Source organism: Meles meles, chromosome 2 (genome assembly GCF_922984935.1).
Source record: "Meles meles chromosome 2, mMelMel3.1 paternal haplotype, whole genome shotgun sequence".
Taxonomy (NCBI): Eukaryota; Metazoa; Chordata; class Mammalia; order Carnivora; family Mustelidae; genus Meles; species Meles meles.
The window spans coordinates 182,426,499-182,450,735 of NC_060067.1; the positions used below are offsets into that span (position 1 = coordinate 182,426,499).

At 41.9% G+C, this 24,237-nt stretch overlaps 1 protein-coding gene across 2 annotated transcripts in view; it reads left to right on the plus strand.

The window, feature by feature from the left end:
• Nucleotides 1-24,237, plus strand: part of KLKB1 (kallikrein B1) — a 70,225-nt gene that overhangs the window by 26,342 nt on the left and 19,646 nt on the right. The window contains exons 1-2 of one of the 2 annotated variants that reach the window (XM_045986523.1): nt 20,239-20,316; nt 20,902-20,960. The exons of the other annotated variant lie outside the window; for it this stretch is intronic. Of the exons in view, the coding sequence (XP_045842479.1) occupies nt 20,903-20,960 (58 nt within the window). The 5' untranslated portion in view covers nt 20,239-20,316; nt 20,902. Of the gene's footprint in view, nt 1-20,238; nt 20,317-20,901; nt 20,961-24,237 lie in introns of those variants that run through there. 2 annotated transcript variants of the gene reach the window in all.

The following is a 24,237-nucleotide window of genomic DNA, read 5'->3' on the forward strand; positions in this document are numbered from 1 at the left end:
GATCTATGTGTCTGTTTTTGTGTCAGTACCATATTGTCTTAATGATTACAGCTTCATAATAGAGCTTGAAGTCTGCAATCGGGTTGCCACTAGCTTTGATTTTCTTCTTCAACATGATTTGGCTATTCGGGGTCTTTTCTGCTTCCATACAAATTTGGGGGTTGTTTATTCCAGTTCTGTGAAAAATGTAGGTTGTATTTTGAGTGGGATTGCACTGAATCTGTGGATTGTGCTAGGTATCATAGACATTTTCACAGTATTTGTTCTTTCAGTCCATGAGCAGGGATGTTTTTCCATTTCTTTGTGTCTTCCTCCATTTCTTTCATGACTACTGTATAGTTTTCTGAGTAGAGATCCTTTGCCTCTTTGGTTAGATGGATTACTAAGTAGCTTATGGTTTGGGGTGCAATTATACATGGGATGGACTCCTTAATTTCTCTTTCTTCTGTCGCGTTGTTGCTGTAGACAAATGCAAGTGATTTCTGTGCATTGATTTTATATCCTGCCACTTTAAAGAATTCCTGGATGAGTTCTAGCAATTTTGGGGTGGAGTCTTTTGGGTTTTCCACAGAAAGTATCCTATTGTCTGCAAAGGGTGAGAGTTTGACTTATTGTTTGCCTATTTGGATGCATTTTTTCTCTTTTTGTTGTCTGATTGCTGAGGCTAGGAATTCTAGTACTGTGTTGAACAATAGTGATGAGAATGGGCATCTCTGTCCTCTTCCTGACCTGAAGGGAAAAGCTCACAGTTTTCCCCATTGAGAGTGATATTTGTTGTGGGTTTCCCATAGATAGCCTTTATGATGTGGAGGTATGTACCCCTCCACGGTGAAGAGTTTTGATCAAGAAAGGATGCTTTCCTTTGTCAAATGCTTTTTCTGCATCTATTGAGAGGATCCCATGCTTCTTGTTCTTTCTTCTATTAAGGTAGTGTATCACATTGATTGATTTGTGGTGGTTGAGGAACCCTTGCAGCCCACGAATAAATTCGGTTTGGTGGTGATGCATCATCCTTTTAATGGACTGTTGGATCTTATTGACTAGTATGTTGATGAGAATTTTTGCATCCATATTCATCAGGGATAGTGGTCCATAATTCTCCTTTTGGGAGAGGTCTTTGTCTGGTTTTGGGAGCAAGGTAATGCTGGCCCCATCAAAAGGATTTGGAAGTTTTCCTTCCAGTTCTATTGGAAAAGTTTCAGAAAAGGAGGTATTACATCTTCCTTAAGTGTTTGGTAGAGTTCCCCTGGGAAGCCATCAGACATTGGTCTCTTGTATCCTGAGGGATTTTTGATGTCTGCTTCCATTTCCTTGCTGATTATGGCTTTATTCAGGTTTCCTTTTCTTCCAGGTTCAGCTTTGTTTGTTTCTCTATTTCTGGGAATTCATCCATTTCTTTGAGACTGCCTGATTTGTTGACATAGAGTTGCCATCCAATGTTCTTATAATTGTTTGTATTTCTTTGGTATTAGGTGTGATCTCTCCTTATTGATTTATGATTTTATTGATCTGGGTCCTTTCTCTTTTCTTTTGGAGAAGTCTGGACAGGGGCGTCTCAATATTACTAATTCTTTCAAAGAACCAGCTCCTAGTTTTGTTGATCTGTTCTACTGTTCTTTAGGTTTCTACTTCATTGATTTCTGCTCTCATCTTTATTATTTTTCTTCTCCTTCCAGATTTAGGCTTTCTATGCTGCTCTTTCTCCAGATCCTTTAGGTGTAGGGTTAGGTTGTGTATTTGAGACCTTTCTTGGTTCTTGAGAAAGGCTTGTAGTGCTACATACTTCCCTCTTAGGACTGCCTTTGCTGCATCTCAAAGATATCAAACAGTCATGTTTTCATTCTCTTGTGTTTCCATGAATTTTTAAAATTCATCTTGAATTGACTGGTTGACCCATTCATTCTTTAGTAGGATGCTCTCTAGCCTCCATGTATTTGAGTTCTTTCCACCTTTCCTCTCGTGATTGAGTTCCATTTTCAAAGTATTGTGGTCTGAAAATATTCAGGGAATGATCCCAATATTTTAGGATAAGAACGAACATGGTGGATTCCTAATCTTGGCCCCAGAGCTGAGAGCTCAGGGTCCCACTCCTCAGTGTACCCCCAATCCTTTGTGTCTTCCTGGTCTCTGTCTGTGCTTCATGCTCACCAGATCTATGACCAAGCATTTCTATCTCTGGCACATGACCCCATTTGGAGTCATGAAATCTCACAGATTCCTGCAGCATGCTCAGGCAGCACTCCTCCTGGGGGAGGAAGGGGCTCTCCCTAGTTGTGTGCTTCTTCGGCCCCTTCTCAAAGAGCAGTTGTCAGACTGCTGTTGATCAGTTTATGGCAACCTCCAGCTTAGAATCCACTCTTGGGCTCACTCTTTGTAGCCAGCTTCCCTGCTCTGATACCTGGGAGCCCTGTTGCCCTGAAGTGCCCTTGGTCTTCCTGGGACCCCGAGGATCCCGAGACCACACTGTCCCATTGAGGGTTCCACCCCCCTGCTTAGCTGCCAGAGTGATATCCCTCACCAGAGCAGATTTTGTGCTCTGCTGCCCTTAGCACTTGGTGGTAGACTGAGGCTCCCACCCCCCACAGTTTATCTTCCCACCTATGGGCTTAGACTAACTTTCCTGTACCTTCTACCTTGCAGAAAGTGGTCACTTTTCTATTTGTAGAGTTGCAAGCTATTCTTTTCTTGGATCTCTGCTTGACTTTGCAGGTGACCAGAATGGTTTGATAGTTAGCTAGCTAAATTTCTTGGACCAGATGAAATTAAGGTCTCCTACTCCTCCACCATCTTGGACTCTCTCTCTCTCCTTTCTCCAGATTGTTTTGGGTATCTGGGGTCTTTTGTGATTCCATTCAGATTTTAGGACTGTCTTCTATTTCTTTGAATAATGCCATTGGAATTCAGGTAGGGATTTCATTACATCTGTAGATTGCTTTGGGTATGTTGGATATGTTAACATTATTAACTCTTCCAGTTAATGAGCATGGAGTATGCCTCCGTTTATTTGTGTTATCTTCCAAATCTTTGGCTCATACATTCACCTACCAACACGTACATGTTTTTCTTTCCTTTTCTGCCATGTGTTCAGTACACCAGATCTTCCTTATTCATGGTTACTTTTACTCCTATTTTTTTTTCTTGATGCAATTTTCAATGGCATTGATTTCTTAATTTCTCTTTGTGAAAGTTGGTCATCAGTATATAGAAATACAAGTTGGAGCACTTAGGCGAATCAGTCAATTAAGTGTCTGCCTTCAGGTCAGGTCATGATCCTGGAGTTCTGGGAATGAGCCTGGCATTGAGCTTCCTGCTCAGCAGGGAGTCTGCTTTTCCTTGACCCTCTGCTGCTCTCCTTGCTTGTGTTCTCTCTCTCCCACTCTGTGTCAAATAAATACATTCTTTTAAAAAAAGAAATGCAACAGGTCTCTGTATATTGACTTTGTGTCCTGCAGCTTTACTGAATTTGTTTATTCTAACAGGTGTTTGTTTTGTTTTGTGGACTCTTTAGGGATTTCTACATATAGTATCATGTCATCTACAAATAGTGACCATTTTATTTTCCTATTTAGGTTTCATATCTTTTCTTTGTTTTATTTTTTGTCTAAATGGTTTGACTAGTGTTTTCAATATGATGATGAATGAAAGTGATAAGAGTAGGCATGTTAATCTTGTTCTTGCTGGTAGTGGAAAAGTTTTCAGCTTTTCACCCTTGAATATCATGTCAGCTGTGGGCTTTTCATATAGGGCCTTTGTTTGGTGACATATGTTTCCTCAGTACCAGATGGTTTAGAATCTTTATCATAAATGCATATTGAATCTTGTCAAGTGTTCTTTCTGCATCTATTGTAACAATCCTAGGATTTTCAAAAAAGATTTTATTTATTTATTTGACAGAGAGAGAGAGATCACAAAGCAGGCAGAGGGGCAGGCAGAGAGAGGGGAGGAAGCAGGCTCCTTGCTGAGCTGAGAGCCCGATGTGGGTTTTGATCCCAGGAGCTTGGGATCATGACCTGAGCTGAAGGCAGAGGCTTAACCTGCTGAGCCACCAAGGTGCCCCCAATCCGAGGATTTTTGTCTTTTATTTTGTTAAGGTGGTGTCTCCCATTGGTGGATATGCAGATGTGGAATCATCCTTGCATCCCTGGAATAAATCCCACTGAATCGTGTTGTGTGATTCTCCTGATATATTGTTGAATTAATGTTGTTTGTAATTTGTGGAGGATTTTTGCATCTCTGTTCATGAGGGATATTGGCCTTTCCTTTTCTTGTAGCATCCTTGTCTTGTTTTGGTAGCAGGGTAATGCTGCCTTTATTTTTATTTTTTTTTAAGACTTTATTTATTTGATAGAGAGAGAGAGACAGTGAGAGAGGAACACAAGCAATGGAAGAGGGAAAGGGAGAAGTAGGCTTCCCATGGAGCAGGGAGTCTGATGTGGGGCTCCATCTCAGGACCCTGGAATCATGACCTAAGCCGAAGGCAGATGCTTAATGGCTGAGCCACACAGACACCCGTAATGCTGCCTTTATAAAACGAGTTTGGACATACACCCTTCTCTGCTTTTTAAAAAAAATTTTTGAGAAGGGTTGGTATTAATTCTCCTTCTACTATCTGGTTGAACTCCTTCAGTAAAACTAACTGGGGTTGGGCATTTGTTTGTTGGGAGGATTTGATTATCGAATCAATCTTTTTCCTAGTGATCAATCTGTTCATATTTTTTGTTTCCCTTCACGGATCATTCTAGGTTGTTGTTAGGAACTTATGCATTTCTTCTAGGTTGTCCAAGAGGTTGGCCTCTACTTGCTCATAGTATTTCTTATAATCCTTTGTATCTTTGTGGTGTTCATTGTAGAAGTTCATCTTTCTTTCTTTTTAAAAAAAATTTTCACATTTTTAAATTTAAATTCAGTTAGCTAAGGCACAGCTTTTGATGTAATGGTCAATGATTCATTGCATATAACACCCAGGGCTCATCACCACATGTCCCCTCCTTAATACCCATCACCCAGTTACCCCGCTCACAACCTGCCTCTCCTCCACTCTCCTCCAGTTTGTTGCCTATGATTAAGAGTCTCCCATGGTTTGTCTCCCTCTCTGATTTCATCCCATTCAGTTTTCCCTCCCTTCCCTGTGGTCCTCCACACTATTCCTTGTGTTCCACATAAGAGTGAAACCATATGATTATTGTCGTTCTCTGCTTGACTTATTTCATTTAGCATAACCTCCTCCAGTTCCATCCATGTCAATCCAAATGGTACGCATTCATCCCTTCTAATGGTTGAGTACTATTCTAGAGCATGTATGTGCCACATCTTTATCCATTCCTCTCTTGAAGGACATGTCAGCTCCTTCCACAGTTTGGCTCTTGTGGACATTGCTGCTTTGAACCTTGGAAGCATATACCGTTCTTTTCACTGCATCTGTATCTTTGGGGGTAAACAACCGTTAGTGCAATTGCTGGTTATAGGACAGCTATATTTTTAACTTTTGGAGGCATCTCCATGCTGTTTTCCAGAGTGACTACACCAGCTTGCATTCTCACCAACAGTGTTAGAGGGTTCCCCTTACTCCACATCCTCGCCAACACTTGTTGCTTCCTGTCTTGTCAACTTTAGCCATTCTAACTGCTGAAGGTGGTATCTCATTGTAGTTATGAATTCTTTGAGACAAGTGATGTGGAGCATTTTTTCATGGTCTGTTGTCCATTTGTGTGTCTTCCTTGGAGAAGTGTCTCTTCCTGTCTTCTGCCCATATCTTGAGTGGATTCTTTGTTTCTTGGATGTTGAGTTTGAGAAGTTCTTTGTAGATCTTGGATACCAGAACTTTATCTTTAATGCCATTTGCAAATACCTTCTCCCATTCTGTAGGTTGCCTTTTAGTCTTGTTAATTTTTTCTTTTGCTGTGCAGAAGCTTTTTATCCTGCTGAAGTCCCAATAGTTAATTTTTGCTTTGTTTCCCTGGACTTTAAAGACATGTCTTGTAAGAAGTTGCAGTGTCCAAGGTCCAAGAGGTTGCTGCTTGTATTCTCTATTCTCCTCCTCAGTTATCTTTCTTTCCTGTATTTGAGTCCTCTCTCTTTCTTGGTGAGTCTAGCTAAAAGTTTGTCAGTTTTGTTTATCTTTCCAAAAAAGGCAGCTTGTATTTTCATTGCTCCCTTGTCTTTTTTGCCTCCATTGGATTTATTTCTATATTCCTTTTTGTTATTACCTTATTTCTACTGTTATGGGGCTTTGCTTGTTTTTTTTTTTTTCCCCTTCCCACTTCTTTCCCATGTAAAATTAAGTTGGTTACTGGAGAGCTTTCAACTGAATTGAAATTTCTGAACTGAATTTCTATGAAAATTCCCCCTTAGAACTACTTTGTTGCATCCCCTAAGTTTTCATAGGTTCTCTTTCATTAGTCTCAAGGTACTTAATTTTTTTTTTAATTTCTTCTTTGACCATTGTTTGTTTAGTGGCATGTGGTTAAATCCCCACATAATCCTGACTTCCATTTTCTTCTTGTGACTGATTTCTACTTTCATACCATTGTGGTTGGGCAAGATTTGAAACAGAGGGTGAAGGGAGTGTTCGGTTTAATGGTTAGTTTCCTGTTCTCCACCCCCCGCCTCCTGAGGAAAGACCATGCATTCCATGGAGACAGAGGAACGTTTTGTGAGACTGGAATGGGAAGAGGGTGGGGGTCAACCCTTGTTAGAATTACTACTACCATGCAGGCTGTGTACCACTGTTCACACTGGAGCCCTGATGGACTTGTACTTCCTTAGAAACATTTTGTAGGAGGTGCAGGGTGGCCTTCTTTAATGGAAAGTTGTGATATGGGTTCATGGCATGGTCCCAGGTCAGCAACCAGGATGTATGGTAAATTGGGGGATCAGAACCCAAGTTTCTGTTGGAAGTGAAAGAAATGGGGCATGGTGTGCTTCATGACAATAGTTGAGGTCCCGAGTGACCCATTGATTGTTGTTGTTGGTGGTGGGGTAGCAGGGCCTGTAGATCTGTCTCATCATACCCTGTGGAATTCAGGGACACCCTCCTGTCTTTTGAGTTGTATAGAAACAGGTAGACAGCAGTCTCTGGTCAGGCACAAGGGTTTCACTAGATTGCCACCAGAGGGGCAGTGTGCAGGGGGAATGACTCCTTTATTTCCATACAAACTGGCCAGGGTCTGTGACTATGATTCTTAGCAGCAGCATGGGGAAAGGAGGGCAGTGGTGGTTCACACTACCTAGGGTTGTGGTCAGGACTACCAAGGTCAGCCATGCCTGGCTCAATAGGCACCCAGTCACTGTAGGTGTGAGCATGGTACCCATGGTACTTTCCAGCTGGCCCCCATGCTGCAGCCTCCTACTTTTTATCATCTTCATGGTCATGAGCCTCTGCTTTTCCCCATGGCTCCCCAGGGTATTGCCCTCCATCCATCTGGCCCTCCTCCCTGGGCCCTGTGAAACCCAATGTCAGGATAGCCTTCTTGAGAGGCCGCTCTGTCAGTCCCCTGGTAGAACACTTCCATGGATCCCCTGTGAGGTGAGGATGATGCCCTGCCCTGAAAGGGGGCTGCAGGTCCCCAATCAGGAGAGCATGTCTTCCTTTTCAGCCTGGCCTGCCCTCCCCTCAGTCCTCCTCAGGGAAACTGTCCCCACTTCCTGAGCTGACAGCTCTGACCTTAAAAGCCAATATTTTTTTCTATTTTTCCATGTGTTCATTCATCCATGGCATGTTCGTGGGTTTTCAGCAGTCCTGCAGGGCTGTCTGCTCAAAGAGGAGATGACCTGGGAGAGGCAACACCTTTCCCTCTCACCTTCCTCAGCATGTCCCTGAGCCCTGGGGCCAGCTGTCCCGCTGAGGGTTGAGGGACCGGAGCCAGCCCATCCTGAGCCCAGGCTCTGTGTCAGCTATGTAGACAGATGTGTGCCAGGAGCAGTAAGCAGCTAGCATGGGCCAGGGCAGAAAGTTTGTCTTTCTCATTCCTCTCCCATCCCCCACCCCAGAGGTAGCTCAGAGTTCCAAGCCCTGCATCTCAAGATTCTGTGACCTGTGCCTCCTCCCTTCATTTGGTGACTTTGGTGGTCCCCTGTTCCCTATACCTCCCATACCTGCTCCCATGGCAGTTACTGGATCAGGGGAGGGATCATACCCTTGTCTGTACTTTAACCTCTTCCTGTCCTGCACCAAGCCCACCCACCTTTGCATCTTCCATGGATGAGCTTGGAAGGAAGCCCATTCACAGGGAGGTTATTGGCCAAATGGAGCCAGGGAAGAACCATTGAATTAGAGATCCAGGATAGAAAACAAACCTGCTCTGAAACCTGTTCCACACTCTGTGACTATCTCACATTAAAACAGAAATAATAGCTTTCTGGACTGTGATGTGGCATCTCTCTCTATTTACACTGTTGAATGCCTAGGTGCTGAAAGAGACCATGGCTCCTGTGGGCTAGGATTAACAGTTTAAGTATAAGAACTCAGTGAAATTTGAATTTGAGGCCTAGAGTGAATAAATGCTATTGAGGAAATACTCCCAAGTAGGGCTTATGAACATGGCACAGCAAAAGCTTTTTCGAATAGGTTACTGAAAGAAAAATATTTTTTATGTTTTAATTCCAAATTTAATTTAATTTGTGTTAATTGATTTAACATACAGTGGTATATTAGTTTCAGATGTACAATAGAGTGATTCAGTAACTTGATAAAATACTCTGCTCATCATGAAAATCATACTCTTAATCCCCTTCACCTAGTTCACTCATCCCTTCATCCTTCTCTCCTTTGGTAACCATCAATTTGTTCTCTATTGTTAAGAGTCTGTGGGGTACCTGTGTGGCTCAGTCAGTGAAGCGTCTGCCTTTGGCTCAGGTCATAATTCCAAGGTCCTGTGATCAAACCCCACATGGGGCTTCTTGCTCAGCAGGGAGCCTGCTGCTCCCTCTCCCTCTGCCTTCCATTCTGTCTACTTGTGCTTTTTCTCTAGCCCTCTGTCAAATAAATAAATAAATAAAATCTTTTGAAAAAAAACTTTGTATTTTGGTTTGTCTCTTTTTTCTCCTTTATTTTTTTCTTTCTTAAATTCCACATAAGTGTATTATCCTATGGTATTGTCTTCCTCTGACTGACTGATTCACTTAGGATCACTCTCTAGTTCCATCCATGAGTCTGCACATGGCAAAATTTCATTCCTTTTTATGGCTGAGTAGCATTCCATTGTGTGCAAATGTGTGTGTACCTATCTATCATTTATAAATAGATATATAAATTATAAATATAAATATATAAATTTATAAATGACACTTGGATTTCTTCCCTATTGTTATATTGTAAATAATGTTTCAAGAAACAGGGCTACATATATCTTTTTTTTTTTTTTTTTACATATATCTTTTTTAGTTATTGTTCTCCTATTCTTTGGGTAAACACCGGTCGTGTGACTGCTGGATCACAGGGTAGTTCTCAATTGAATTTTTTGAGGAACATCCATAATGTTTTCCACAGTGGCTGCAACGGGTTGCATTCCCACCAAGAGTGCACGAGGGTTTCCCTTTATCCATATCCTCCAAACACCTGTTGTTTCTTGTGCTGTTGATGTGAGCCATTCTGATAGGTATGAGGTAATATCGCATTGTACTTTGGATTTGTATTTTCCTGACGATGGGTGATGGTGAACATCTTTTCGTGAACATTTGGCCATCTGTATTTCTTCTTTGGAGAAATGTCTGTTCATAACTTCTGCCTATTTTTTTTCCACTGGATTCTGTTTTTCAGGTGTTGAGTTTTATCCGTTCTATATATTTTGGACACTATCCCTTTATTCTGTAGGATATTTGCAAATATCATCTCCCTTTCAGTAGGTTGTCTTATGATGATTATTTTTCATTGTTTTGCTGTGTGGAAACTTGATTTTGATGTAGTCCTGGTAGTTTATTTTTGCTTTTGTTCCCTTTGCCTCAGGGAACATGTCTAGAAAAAGGGTTGGTATGGTCCATGTCAGAGAAGTTACTGTCTGTGCCCTCTTATAGGACTTTTATGGTTTCGGGTCTTCCACTGAGGTCTTGAAACTGTTTTCAGGGGCACTTGGGTGGCTCAGTCATTGGGTTTCTGCCTTCAGCTCAAGGCATGATCCCAGCGTTCTGGGATCCAGCCCCACATTGGGCTCCCTGCTTGGTGGGAAGCCTGCTTCTCCCCCTCCCTCTTCCCTTGCTTGTATTCCCTCTCTCACTGTCTCTCTCTCTCTGTCAAATAAATAAATAAAATCTTAAGAAAAAAAGAAACTGTTTTGAGTTTTTTTAGTTTGTATGGTATAAGAAAGCAGTCTAATTTCATTCTTCTGTGTGTAGCTGTCCAGTTTTCCCAACACTATTTTTTTGTAGAGACTGTGCTTTTCTGTCTTGATATTCTTGCCTGCTTTGTGGAAGATTAATTGGTCACATAATTGTGGGTTTATGGCTGAGCGATTGTATTGGCTGTTCAGTATCTTTGGTGGTTCCATACAAATTTTTAGGAGTGACTGAATTGTTTTTTTAAATTTAAATTCAATGAGCCAACTTAGAGTACATCATTAGTTTCAGTTATAGTGTTCAATAATAGATCAGGGTGTGTATAACACCCAGAGTTCATTGCATCATGTGCCCTCCTTAATGCCCATCATGCAGTTACCCCATCCCCCATCCACCTCCCTTCCCACAACCCTCAGTTTGTTTCTGTAGTTAAGAGTCTTGGGGTGCCTGGGTGGCTCAGTGGGTTAAAGCCTCTGCCTTCGGCTCAGGTCATGATCCCAGAGTCCTGGGATCGAGTTCCGCATTGGGCTCTCCGCTCCATGGGGAGCCTGCTTCCTCCTCTCTCTGCCTGCCTTCCTCTCTGCCTGCTTGTGATCTCTGTCTGTCAAATAAATAAATAAAATCTTTAAAAAAAAAAAGATTTAAGAGTCTTTCGTGGTTTTTCTCCTCCTCTGATGACTTCCCATTCTGTTTTCCCTCCTTTCCCCTGTGATGTTCTGTGCTGTTTTTTCTGTTTCATGTGTGAGTGAAACACTAGGGCAATTTTCTTTCCGATAGACTCATTTTGCTCAGCATAATACCCTCCAGTTCCATTCAGGTTGATGTGATGGTAAGTATACATCCTTTCTGATGGCTGAGTAATATTCCATTGTATTTATGCATTCATCTGTCCATGCACATCTGGGCTCTTTCCATAGTTTGGTTATCGTGGATATTTCTGCAATGAACATTGGGGCACAGGTGCCACTACTTTTCACTCAATCTGTATCTTTGGGGTAAATACCCAGTAGTGCAGTTGCTAGGTTGTAGGATAGCTCTATTTGTACCTTCTTAAAGAAACCCAATACCATTTTACAGACTGTATGAGCTTGCATTCTCACTAGCAGTGGAAGAGGGTTCCCCTTTCTATCCATCCTCAACCACATTTGTTATTCCATGACTTGTTAGTTTGAGCTATTCTAACTGGTGTCAAGTGGTACCTCATGGTTTTGATTTGTATTTGCCTGATGGCTGGTGATGTTGAGCACTCCTTCCTGTGTCTGTTAGTCACTTATATATGGTCTTCAGGAAATGCTTGTTCAGGTTTTCATCTGTGTCTTGAGTAAGGGTTAGGGTTAAGGCTCAGGAGCATAGAAAGAGTGATCTGCTGATGTGAGGAGAATGTCATAGAGGACTTATTTGAGGGCTACAGATAGGGAGAGTAATAGACTCCGGGTTTGTGTTCAGTATGGTAACAAACATATACATAAACAGGGAATTGCTGATTATTTCAATCAGAATTCTCCTGTGCTGAATCCTTTCTGGAGTTCCAAATGGCACAGTTTCTTCCTGGGTGGCAGGCTGAATCTTCTGGTATGACTCAGGTGTCCCCACTCTGGCTTGGTTGCCAGGCCTCTGGGAACAGAAGCCCGAAAACCCAAACTAGGGTAAGGGTTAAAGCATAGGGGCATGGAAGGCCCAATCTGCAGGAACTGAGGCAAAATCCCCCAGGGGTAGGGGATGCTGAGTTGAGGACATGTGTCAGGCTGAGTGTCAGGCTCTGGGTTTTTGTCTAGGGGGCCGTCTAAAGTGGGGGTGGCCTCAGGTGGGCATGCAGATTTCTCCTGCTCTGAAACCATTATGGAGTTCCAAAAAGCACCGTTTCCTTCTGGGTGGAAGGCAGAGTCCTGCGGTATGGCTCAGGTGTCCCAATCTGGAGGCCTTGGGTACCAACCTTTGGGGACAGAAACCAGAAAATGCAAAGTAGGGTTCAGATTAGGAACTAGGGGCATGGCAGGTCCAATCTGCCTCCACTGATGTGAGCTCCCCATGGGGCTGAGTTGAGGGCATGGGTCAGCCTGAGTGTCAGTCTCCAGGTTTGTGTCCAGGAGGCCTCTTAAAGTGGGAGTGGCCTCAGGTGGGTATGCAGATTTATCCAGCTCTGAATCCTTTGCAGAGTTCCAGATGGCTCGGTTTTCCTTCTGGGTGGTAGGTGGATTCCTTTGGTATGGCTCAGGTGTCCCCAATCTGGAGGACTTGGGTGCCAGACCTTGAGGCACCAAAGCCAGAAATCTCAAGTGAGGGTTAGGGCCTAAGGGCATGACAGGCCCCATCTGCTGGTGCTCATGTGAGCTCCCTGTGATGCTGAGTTGAGGGAGTGGGACAGGCTCCCCACTGCCTCTGGTAGTGGCAACCTGCACAGCTACGCCATACATGGCCTCACACTGCATCTCAACACTACCTCTAGTGGCAGTAAGCAGCATTGCAGTGCCTTCAGGCATCCCTCACACTGCAGGTGACCCCAGCTCCAGTGGCGGGAGCTGACACTGCCATGCCTTCCAGCATCTCCCACTGAGTTCACCACTGCTTTCAGTGTCAGGATACTTCACTCACACTCCTTTCAGCATCTTGTATTGTAGTTAGTGTAGTTCATCACGGTCTCCAGTGGTGACAAGCTGCAAAGCCACGCTATCCATGGTCTCCCACTGTGTGTCAACACTGCCTCTAGTGGTGATAAGTAGCAATGACCACTGACTTCCCTTCCAGCATCTCACCCTGCAGCTCACCACTGCCTCCAGTGATAGGAAACTGCACTGCTACTCCTTGCAGCGTCTTAAACTGCAGCTCAACACTGCCTCCAGTGGTGGGATACTTCACTGCCACTCTTTTCCAGCATCTCTCATGGAGGCTCTCATGGAAGCTCACTGCCTCCAGTGGCGACAAGCTGCACAGTCACACCGTCCATGGTCTCTCACTGCATCTCAGCACTACCTCTAGTGACCATAAGCAGCACTGCAAGGCCTTCAGGCATCACTCACACTCCAGCTGACCACAATCTCCAGTGGTGGGAACCTGCACTGCTATGCCTTCCAGGGCCTCACACTGCAGCTCTCCAACAGGTGTAGTGGTGTGAAAGTGCATTGCAACTTCTTCCAGCCTCTCGCACTGGAGCACACCCCTGCCTCCAGTGGCAGCAATCTGTAGTGTCCCGTCTTCTAGCACCTCTCACTGTGCAGCTCACCATGGCCTCCAGTGGTGGGAACTGGCAATGCCACTTCTTCCAGCATCTCCCACTGCAGCTAACCACTCCCTCCAGTGGCGGTAGTCAGCACTCCAACTTGAGTTATAATGAGATTTGGACAGAGATTTCATGAGATTTGGACTGAGGTCATGTGATTTCCTTGAGTTCTCACAGTACTTGAAATGAGTTCTCAAAAGATGTGGGTAGCAATCTTGTGAGAAATGCCCAAGTTCTCAGAAAACTTGGACTGTGATCCCATGAGATTTGGGTTGAGATATCATGGAATTTGGACTAAGACCTCATGAGATTCCCCCAACATCTCATTATATGTGGAATGAGTTCTCATGAGATTTGGGTAGAAATCTTGTGACAAATGCCTGGGTTCTCATGAGATTTGGACTGAGATATCATGAGATTTGGATTGAGATCTCTAGGGATCTGAGTTCTCATGAGATTTCAACTAAGCTCTCATGATATTTGGACAGAGATCATGAGATTTGGACTGAGATCTCATGAAATTTGAACTAAGATTTCATGAGATCTGAATAAGATCTCGTGAGATTTCCCTGACATCTCATGATATTTGGAATGAGTTCTCATGATATTTGGGAAGAAACTCATAAGTAACTGAATTCTCATGAGACTTGGGCAGAGATCTCATGGAGATTTGGACAGAGATCTCATGAGATTTGACTGAAATCTCATGATATTTGGAAAGATTTCTCACGATATTTGTGTAGAAATCTGATGGGAAGTGCTCGAGTTCTGAGGTTTGGTCTGAGATCTTGTAAGACTTGCACCAAGATCTTTTGAGATCTGGACTGGGATCTCATGGGATTTGATTGAAATCTCACGAGATTTGGACCGAGATCTCATGAGATTTGGACATAGGTCACGAGATTTCCCTGAGTTTTCAGAATATTTGAAATGAATTCTCACGTTATTTCTACCCATGTCGTGCTTGCCTGCCCTGTGCACTGTTGGGTTGTTCACTCTACCCGGCAGCCCAACAGCCAGGCTATTGTCATTTTGCTTAGGTTGATGGTCTTTCATTTCTAACCAGAGGCAACTTAGTATTTGTTAGCTCAGCTGTGGGATGAAGAAATTTGCTCCATTCTTCAGACATGATCTTAGATCTTCATCCTCTTTCTGCTGTTCAATACTTCTCTAGGCTGGATAACATCAGTCAATAACATATGTCTGCTAATCATTTAGATGCTATCGAATTTTTTAAAATTAAAATTTAACTGACATTATATTAGTTTCAGGTATATAACAGCCATGATTTGATGTTGGTATGTATGTGAAATGATAAATGCAATATCATTTCAGGAAATGCAGGTTTTCCATCTGCTACATAGTAGCAGAATTAAAAGTCCAATACTTTATTTTAGAGTACAGCAGGTATTAGCCCAACAGAAGAGTTGAGTTTCTCAGCTACATTCTGATGTATTCCCCAGACTAGCTCATCGTTTTTTCTTGCTTTAATTAAGCCAGATTCACCTCAGTTTTCCTTCTGGCTAGCTGTATTCCAAATACCAGGGACAATTCCAGGGACAAATCTCTCATCTGTAATTACTATGAATGGACTGTGTATTCTCTCCTCTGCTTCTTTTGCAGAAATTCACAAAATGGGAGTATTTCTTTGGGCCTTTTACACTGAATTCAATTTCTAAGTTTACTCCCAGACTGTAGCTGTTTCTCCTGCTCTCTGGATCCCATGAATTACCTTGTGGCGCCTTCTTTTCCCATCCCATTACTTCCTGCCTCCTCCTCCCCAGCATTTTCTTTTGGTTGCAGTTTACATGAATTCTTTCCTGCCTTTCCTGGTATTAGCCAACATATGTCTCCTGTAAATAAAGGCTGTACTCAAACTCCTATTTCTATATAAAAACTTATGATAGGCTTTTCCTCAAAGTAAAAATTGTTACTGTATTTAGGCATGATTTTCTTATTTTTAGAACGTTTTAAACTTATTTATGAATGCTATACACAGTTTAAAAGTGTGAGTTTTAGCTGCATGGTAAAGGGTGTGTGGGCACAAGCATGCTTCCTGGGCACTCCCGGGATGGAGGCCTTCCTCTCTTTCACCGTATTGTACTCTTGGCCTCCTTTCTTGCTCAAGTAGGTTGCCAGTTTGATGTATGCTTCTGGAAATAGAGTAAATTAAGATTTTTAATCCACTCAAGCACAATTAATGTTTTCCATAGGCCACAGCTTCATAGGCATGTGATTGTCCTTCAGGCTTTTGACCTCCTGTGCCTTCTTCATTAATTGTTTTCCATCAGTAATGCTTGATGTTGTACCCAATACTGATTCCTTATCACTGGAAACAATGTTGTTTATGAAAGCCAAGGACTGCAGTGTTTCCGACTGAGCAATTGGATGGAACCTCAAGAGGACATCTGCTCCCCACAGAGGGTATTCATGGGATTAAGGCCAGTCTGGCTATTTGTCTAGTAATCACTGTCAGGGTTATCTACAACTGGAAGCTCATGCTCATTTACCGGAGTGACAGTGACTTTCATCCTTGACTTAGATGGTCCACAGCTGTGGGTAAAGGCCATCCTGTCCTCAATCTCTACCTCTCTTCCTTTTCCTTCTTTCCTTCCTTTTTCCCTTCTCCCATCCCTCCCTCCTTCCTTTCTTTTCTTTCTCTCTTCTCCCTTCCCTCCTCCCTCCCTCTCTTTCTTTTCTTTTCTTCTCTTCTCTCCCCTCCCCTTTTCTCTCCTTTTCTTTCTTTCTTTTTTCTTTCTTATCTCTCTCTTCCTCCCTTCTTTCCTTTTTTCCTTTATTCCCTTCCTTCTTCCTCACTCCCTCTCTTTCTTCCTTTCTTCTTTCCTCTCTCTTCCTTCCTTCTTTTAAGAACATTTAATTTCTTATTTATTTACATATTTATTCATCGTTTCACTCTTTCCTTTAATAAATGTCTGCCAAGTACTACTCAGGGCTCTGGGAACAGAGATCCAAGCCTATCAGCAAGGTGTGAGGGCTGGCTAGCATGCCACAGAAAAACAATATAAAAATGAGCAAAGGGCACACGACATCAGATAGTTGTAGGTGCTATGAAGAAAAATAAAGTATAGTAGAGACTTGAGGGATGGAAGATGCCTTTTTAAATGAGATGCTTGATGATGACATCTTGTGTTTCCTACTGCCCTCTTTCCTCTTTTTGGTCCTTTACAAATAGCAGTCTATTCTACCCTCCTCTCCCAGCTGTTGCCCTACCACACCTGTTCTAAGATATTTATTTTGTAATTTATCCTGTTAATATGTATTTTATTTATGTGTATATTTATAGTAGCAGTGATGTATATATATCTCATAGGCATATATATTATATATTATATATATATATAATATATATATATTACCTTACTTCTCACTGAGGTGCACTGGGAAGAGCAGATCCTAGGTGTGACCCTTTGCAGGGACATTTAATGCCGTAGAAATGTGGAGAGCAGAAATCTTTCAAGAGTCAAAGGTGCACCACCAAAGACCTTCCTCAGTGACCTGAGATTCTTTTCTTAATGAGCAGCAGAGTGTAGTTTTGTTCATTGATCTCCTTCCTGATCACCCCATCTCCTGGCCACACAGCAGCTTCAATAGACTCAGGGCTTTTTCTTAAAAACAAAACAAAACAGAACACTCCAGAGGTTCTCTGAAAGCTCCCATGGCAGATCACCACCCTGTAGCCAGCCCACCTTCCCACCCAAGGGCCCTGTCCTCCCTAGGGACTCCTCCATTCCCTCCCCCCAGAAGTGTCCAGCTCCAAACCCCCCTCTCTCCAGGCCACTGTCACTTTTGATATTAACTCTTCTGCATTAGTGTTCTTTTGCGGTAATAACTGACTGCCATCCTAGCAGTTTAAAACAACCCTAATTTACCTTTTTGCATTTTGTGCATCAGTAGGTGGGCTTAGCTGAGTTCCCTCCCTTTTTGACATCTCACAAGCCCCAATCAAGGTGTGGGTGTCATGGGAAGAATCCTCATCCAAGCTCATTCAGTTTGTTGGAAACATTAGAAGTGACTGTGGGGGCTTTGCCACACTACCTCCCTCTCATGCCTGGATTCTGCCTTCTCCTTAGGCTAGCAGCAAAAGAAAACTGTGATTTCAAAGAGCACCGTCCACCCCGCTCCAGGATGGGATTAAGCCCCCACATCATCTCCATTTTAATTAGCTCAAAATCAACTCTTTAGCAATCATAATTTCACCTGCAGAATTGCTTCTGTCATGTAACCCAGCACAATCATGGACAGACAGGGCATCTCATCCTACATTCAGTCCCTGGGATTAGACTGGGAAATCTCGGTGAACATTTTACAATTCTGCCTACCATTGCCTCTTTTCAACTTATTTCTGATTTCATTCTTCTAAAATAGAAATTTTTAGTTTTATTGTATTACTAAAACATAACATGTTTTGCTGTAAGAAATGTTCAAATGGGACACAGAACGATATAAAAAGGTTAAAATCTGTAATCTCACCTTTTAGGGATACAACCTCTAGGGTTTCTGCTGTGCTTTGGAGGCAAGGTAGCTCTGTTCCTCTCATCTCTTTTTGTTGTTGTTGTTGAGGCTTGTAACAGATGAGATCCCAAGCTTAAATTCTTTTATATTAGGGCATTTGGGTAGCTCAGTGGGTTAAGCCTCTGCCTTCAGCTCAGGTCATGATCCCAGGGTCCTGGGATTGAGCCCTGCATTGGGCTCTCTGCTCAGCAGGGAGCCTGCTTCTACCCCTCCCCTCTCTCTGCCTGCCTCTCTGCCTACTTGTGATCTGTCTGTCAAATAAATAAATAAAATCTTTAAAAAAATTCTTTTATATTGCACAAAGCAGAGGGGTTTTTTGCTGATTGCTGATGTACTAGTTGATACCCTGAATCTACAAGGTGGCACAGTGGGCATATTTGAAATATGCTACTTCATTACAGCCAGAAAATATTTTACCGGAAACATTATGCTACATTTTTAATAAACACGTTTCTGCATTGCAGTAGTATGCATAAAATATTTATATAAGAATCAACTTCCTACAGACATGATTTACTAGTCAGAATGATGTACTATAACTTTGAGGGTTAGGAAACAAAGGAGATTTAGTGGGCGAGTGATTGTGGTCTTCAAATAGTTTAAGAAGCACACACAAAAAAGAGAATAAATTGGGGCATCTGGGTGGCTCAGTGGGTTGGCTAAGCCTCTGCCTTCGGCCCAGGTCATGATCTCAGGGTCCTGGGATCGAGCCCCGGATCGGGAATCTCTGCTCAGCGGGGAGCCTGCTCCCCACGCCCCCGCCTGCCTCTCTGCCTACTTGTGGGCTCTCTCTGTCCAATAAAAATAAATAAAATATTTAAAAAAAGAGAATAAATTATTTTGTATGGATCTAGTGAGTAAATCTAGGACTGAAGGATAGAAGTTGCAAGAAGAGGGTACCTGGGTGGCTCAGTTGATTCAGCGTCTGACTCTTGATTTTGGCTCAGGTCATGATCTTAGGGTCGTGAGACTGAGCCCTGCATTGGGCTCTGTGCTGAGCATGGAGCCTGCTTAAAGATTCTCTCTCCTTCTCCCTCTACCCCTCCACTCACTTGGCTCCACACACAGGCTAAATAAATAGATAAGTAAATTTTAAAATATTAAAGTAGTTGCAAGAAGGTGCATTTCAGTATATAATGAGACTTTTTATTAAAAATAAAATAGAGGGGCACCTGTGTGGCTCAGTAGGTTAAAGCCTCTGCCTTTGGCTCAGGTCATGATCCCAGAGTCCTGGGATCAAGCCCCACATCAGGCTTTCTAGGAAAATAGGCTTTTTTTTTTTTTTCCCCCCAGATGAGGCATCCTGACAGAGAAGTCTGAATTCTATTAGGAGTGCCATATACAGCAGGTTTCTGCTTACTTCATCTGAAAAGGACCAGATAATAAACTTTTTCTGCTTTGTAAGCCATATTGTCACAACTACTTAACTCTGTAGTTGTAGAATGAAAGGAAGTATAGACAATTATATGAATGAATGGAAGTGGCTGTGTTCTAATAAAACTTTATAAAAACAGTCACCAGGCCAGTTTTGGTCTGTGAACTGTGGTTTGTCAACTCCTGCTATATATTATTTCCTAAACTGGGTATGAGAAGGACCTAATCATCCTCCAATTCCCTTCCATACTCAAAACTTTGGTGTTACATGCTTCTTTGATGAGGGTATGAAAAAGCACAGATATCATTCATCAAAAGATCCTGCCAGAAGAGCTACTCATATCCATACCTTATTCAGTTGTCATCCAGGTAATTGCAATGGGAAAAGTTCAATAAGATTTAAGCTGCATGATTCCAAATAATGGGAAAAGTTATGAACATTTAAAAAAATAGAAATCTAGGGTGCCTGAGTGGCTCAGTTAGTTAAGCAACTCCCTTTGGCTCAGGTCATGATCCCGGAATCCCCAGATAGAGTCCCACATTGGGCTCCCAGCTCCATGGGGAATATGCTTCTCCTTCTTACCTTCTCCCCTCTGCTCTCTCACTCTTTCTCTCTCTCTCAAATAAATAAATAAAATCAATTTAAAAAGGAATAAAAAAATAAAAATAGAAATCCAGGCATGCATTGCGGGGCCCTAACATGAAATAGTTAATATATTAAATAGCTGAACACAGGAATGGGACGTTCACAGAATATGTTGACAGGACAAAAAGTTGAAACTGTTGGCAGAAAATCAAAGTCAATATCAGAGCCAAGCAAATAACGGCCTGCAGTGCCCCGTTAGGAAAGCTTGAGGACCGTCCATTTTTAAGTGGCGAGAGACACCCTCACCTCCAGAGCCATAGAAGAATTGTGCTCTCAGGTAGAGAATTTCTTTTATTTTGATTGCTTCCAAATAGGTTTTTTTTTTTAATTAAGCATAATTCTACTTTGAGAAGAAGCTATCAGTATATATTCTAATTTCTGGTGTGTTTAAGAATATAGGAGAAACTGACATTCTTATGAAATCTTTTAGTGTAAGATATTTTAACATCAAAGAGGATATCGACTGCTTTAAAATTTTTCAATGAGCTTTAGTATTTTGAGAGATTTTCTTAAGGATTCTGGACCGATATGCTGGCCATTATTTACAATCATTTTCTTTTTGCTCAAATCAAGAGGTTTCACAACTGTTTAATTTCCTTCTACCAATTCTCTTTCCATAATTATCAATATCGGCGACAAGTGAGCTATGAACGCAGTAGTAGTCTAGAGATCTCAGTTTGTATCTTGTGCCAAGTACCTGGCATAACATATACAGAACGCGCTTGCTCCTTGTGTTGGTAATTATGTGCTTAGACTTGCAATGCGGACATTTATACGAAGATCTCTATTACCTTAAATGAAGGTTCATGTTAAATGTGACCTGTCCCCAGCAGGGTCATGCATGTGTTGCTTTCTCTTTTAGGATGATTTCACCCACGCAAGCAACTTATCTCACTTGCTTCTTTGCTACTGTTTCCTGTGGTGAGTGAATTGGCTCTAAAATCTCAAATTGTGTGTGGGAGAGGAATAGTTAACCGGACATGCCAGACCTGGAGAAAACTATTGAACAGACAGCTTTGGGAAGGAGGCAGACCCAAGACGTCAGGACACATATTCTTTTAATATCCAGGGGCAACTGCCACTTCTCAGATGTATTGCCCTTGATGTACGGGATTGGGAGCCCGGAAGTGAGAATGTCTTTGTGCCTGTGTTAGCAGAAACTGCTCTTGGCAAACGGCTCTCTACAAAGCAGATCTTAAACACTCAGCCCTCTATTTTTAGTATCAATATATTTTAAAAATCAACTTTATCTTAATATTTACTGTGTAGGCATTTTGTAATATCTGGATCCAAAACCCAAGTGTTGTAATAGGTACCAGTGCATATTTTTACTCTTTTGGCCACAGGGGAACTGCTTCAGAAACAAAAGTGTTTGGTTTAAATTTAAATTAGTAAATCATCCCTTTGACTAATTCTGGTTTGAACACCAAGTTTTGAACGTATTTCTCTCTCTAGCCATTCTGTTAAATTTTCAGGGAATAAAGACGATTCTGGACACAGTTCTTTATTAATCGTTATAGAATGGCATTTTCTCTGTGCCATCGTTATGGATAGATTTTGAGTCTGTGTTGACTTAAGATGGACACCACAGTGATTATTTACCTACCTCTCAGATGTATGGCTAAGATAAACACCTTTTGCATAAAGGTTACATTTATAAAAACATATAATTTTTTTCAGGAGGAAGCTCTTTTTCCCCTCCTAAACCAACACCCCTCCATGTCTAATTGTTTTTTTTTGAGCCATGATCATTAAATCCATTAAATGCTGAGGGGTAGAAACCAGAGATGCTATGGACCATGGCCATTTCAGTTTTATCTTTTTGGCCAAAAAAAAAAAAAATTATGATCATGCTAGGAAAATTAGAGGTGCAGGTAAGCAGAAAATGAGAAATTGCCTATTATCTGTAGTCCTATAATATGGAAATGACTACGGTTAAAATATTTTTTTAGTCTTTCAGATATTTTTCTATATGCCTATTTACACATCTAACAAAGGTGTTATTAATTATAGATACTTTGTTTATAATTTATGTTACCCATTTATAGCTATCTTTTTTTATATGTCATATTTTTGGAACTTAGTAATTTTCCCTAGTGATGGTATTTTTTATTGCACATTCTTTTTTTTTAAAGATTTTTATTTATTAATTTGACAGAGAGAGATCACAAGTAGGCAGAGAGGCAGGTAGAGAGAGAGGGGGAAGCAGGCTCCCTGCTGTGCAGAGAGCCCCATGCGGGGCTCGATCCCAGGACCCCGAGATCATGACCTGAGCTGAAGGCAGAGGCTTAACCCACTGAGGCACCCAGGCGCCCCTATGTGCACATTCTTATACACATATTCAGTTATTTCTGTAGCATAAAATTTTGGAAATAAAAATGTTAGATAGAAAGGTGTGAATAGTTTGGAAGGTTCTGTGATGTACATCATGAAATTATCTTTCAGAAAGGTGATTCTCCAGTTAACTCTCTCCACCAGCTGCTAAGAGTGATCATTATGCCACTTGGGCCAACTCTAGTAGTTTTCTATAGGGCTTGGCATATATTCACCTTTCTGGAAACTGTATCCTAATCTGTTTCTGGGAAACTGCTGCCTCCAAGTTTGGGTCTATGTGGCTGTGACCTAAGCTGACCTGAATTAGTAAACAGGGGCACACATCCTGCTGGCTACAGTGACCCGATCAGAGCCAAAGGGTTGCAATAAGACCTTTGCTTACACTTCTAGAAATAAGACTGTCCTTCTTATTATTTCCAATTGACTTGAACTATTGGAGAGTGCAAAGCCCTGAGCTTCTGGCATCTTGCCTCTATGTGGAACTTGAGAGCAACAGCAACACCGTGAACAGAGCAAAGGGATGAAGACAAATTGAATCTTGATGGGATCAGCCAAGTACTCTGTCCAGTGATTCCTGAAGCCTAATCTGCCATGGACTCTGGCTTCTGAACCAATACATTTCATTTATACTAAGTCACATTGAACTAGGATTTGTTTTTTTGTTGTTGTTTTTTTTAATCATGCGCAGCCAAAATCAGTTTATCTACACTGGTAACTTAGATAATTAAAAATTGTTGTTAATCTGGTGAGTAAAATGGCATTAACTATTTTGACTTGCCTGCATTTATGATAGTTTCCATTTTTGTATACTTACTATTTGCTTGTGTTTCTTTTGTAAATTACCTTTTTATATCTTTTGCCCAATTAAAAAAATGTAGTGGTTTTCTTCTTCTTATTGATCATGTAGATTTTTTTTTTTGAACAAGACCAAATAACCTGCCCAAAGTCCATGGACACAGGAGGCAGTGTGATATTATTTTATGTTGTGGATAACTTTTATAACAGTGCTTTAAAACACTCAAAAATACAATACCAACAAGCCTATCATCGATATCGTCATTACCATTATCAACCTCATTACCAGCTTATGAGGATAAGCAAGAACACCTGTTAGAGCTTTCCTCCCAGCCTGCTCCAAAGTTGGTGTGTTTCTGGTTGCCCCTTTCCACCCATCAAGTTGCATGGCTGTTCACAAGGCTTAGCTGCAGAATGGGAACTCCCAGGCTAGCACAGGGTATTGTACTCATGTTTGTGGGGATGGGGGAAGGATGGCTGCTTGGTAACTAGGAATCAGCCAAATACACCAACTGTTTAAAACACAGGTAACTTTGCAGTTAGTGTTGTCACTGGACCAGCTACTCAGTGTTTTGTGTGTATATGAAATCCAGGCATATACACCTGGCAACTTCTAGGGAATCTCTGCTTTTTTCAAAATATGAAACTTACCCAAGGGTTAGTCGTCTTAGCCAATCCTCTAAGAGGGAGAAAAGCAATCTTCCTGGGTTAGGTCATCCTAGCAGAGCTCAGGGTTAGACTCCCCAGAGGGGTAGGATAGTGCAAAGGAAATTTTAATCTTCAGTTCTTAATGAAACACATGTGTCTAAGCTGTCCATTCCCTGAAGGGCAATACAAAAATAGATGTTCTAGGGGATGGACAGAGTTGCCATTGGGATATCCTGTGGTTAACAGACTGTTGACAGAAAAATGTGCTGCCTGAGTTGGAAAAGCTTATTAAGCTGACTTTAAAGTGGGTCTTTCAAGGTAAACTCAAATTCATGTATTAAAGTTTACTTTTAACATATGAAACAGTAGAACAGTAAAGGTAGCACGTAATATTCTAATAATATGTGGGATGCAGGGTACT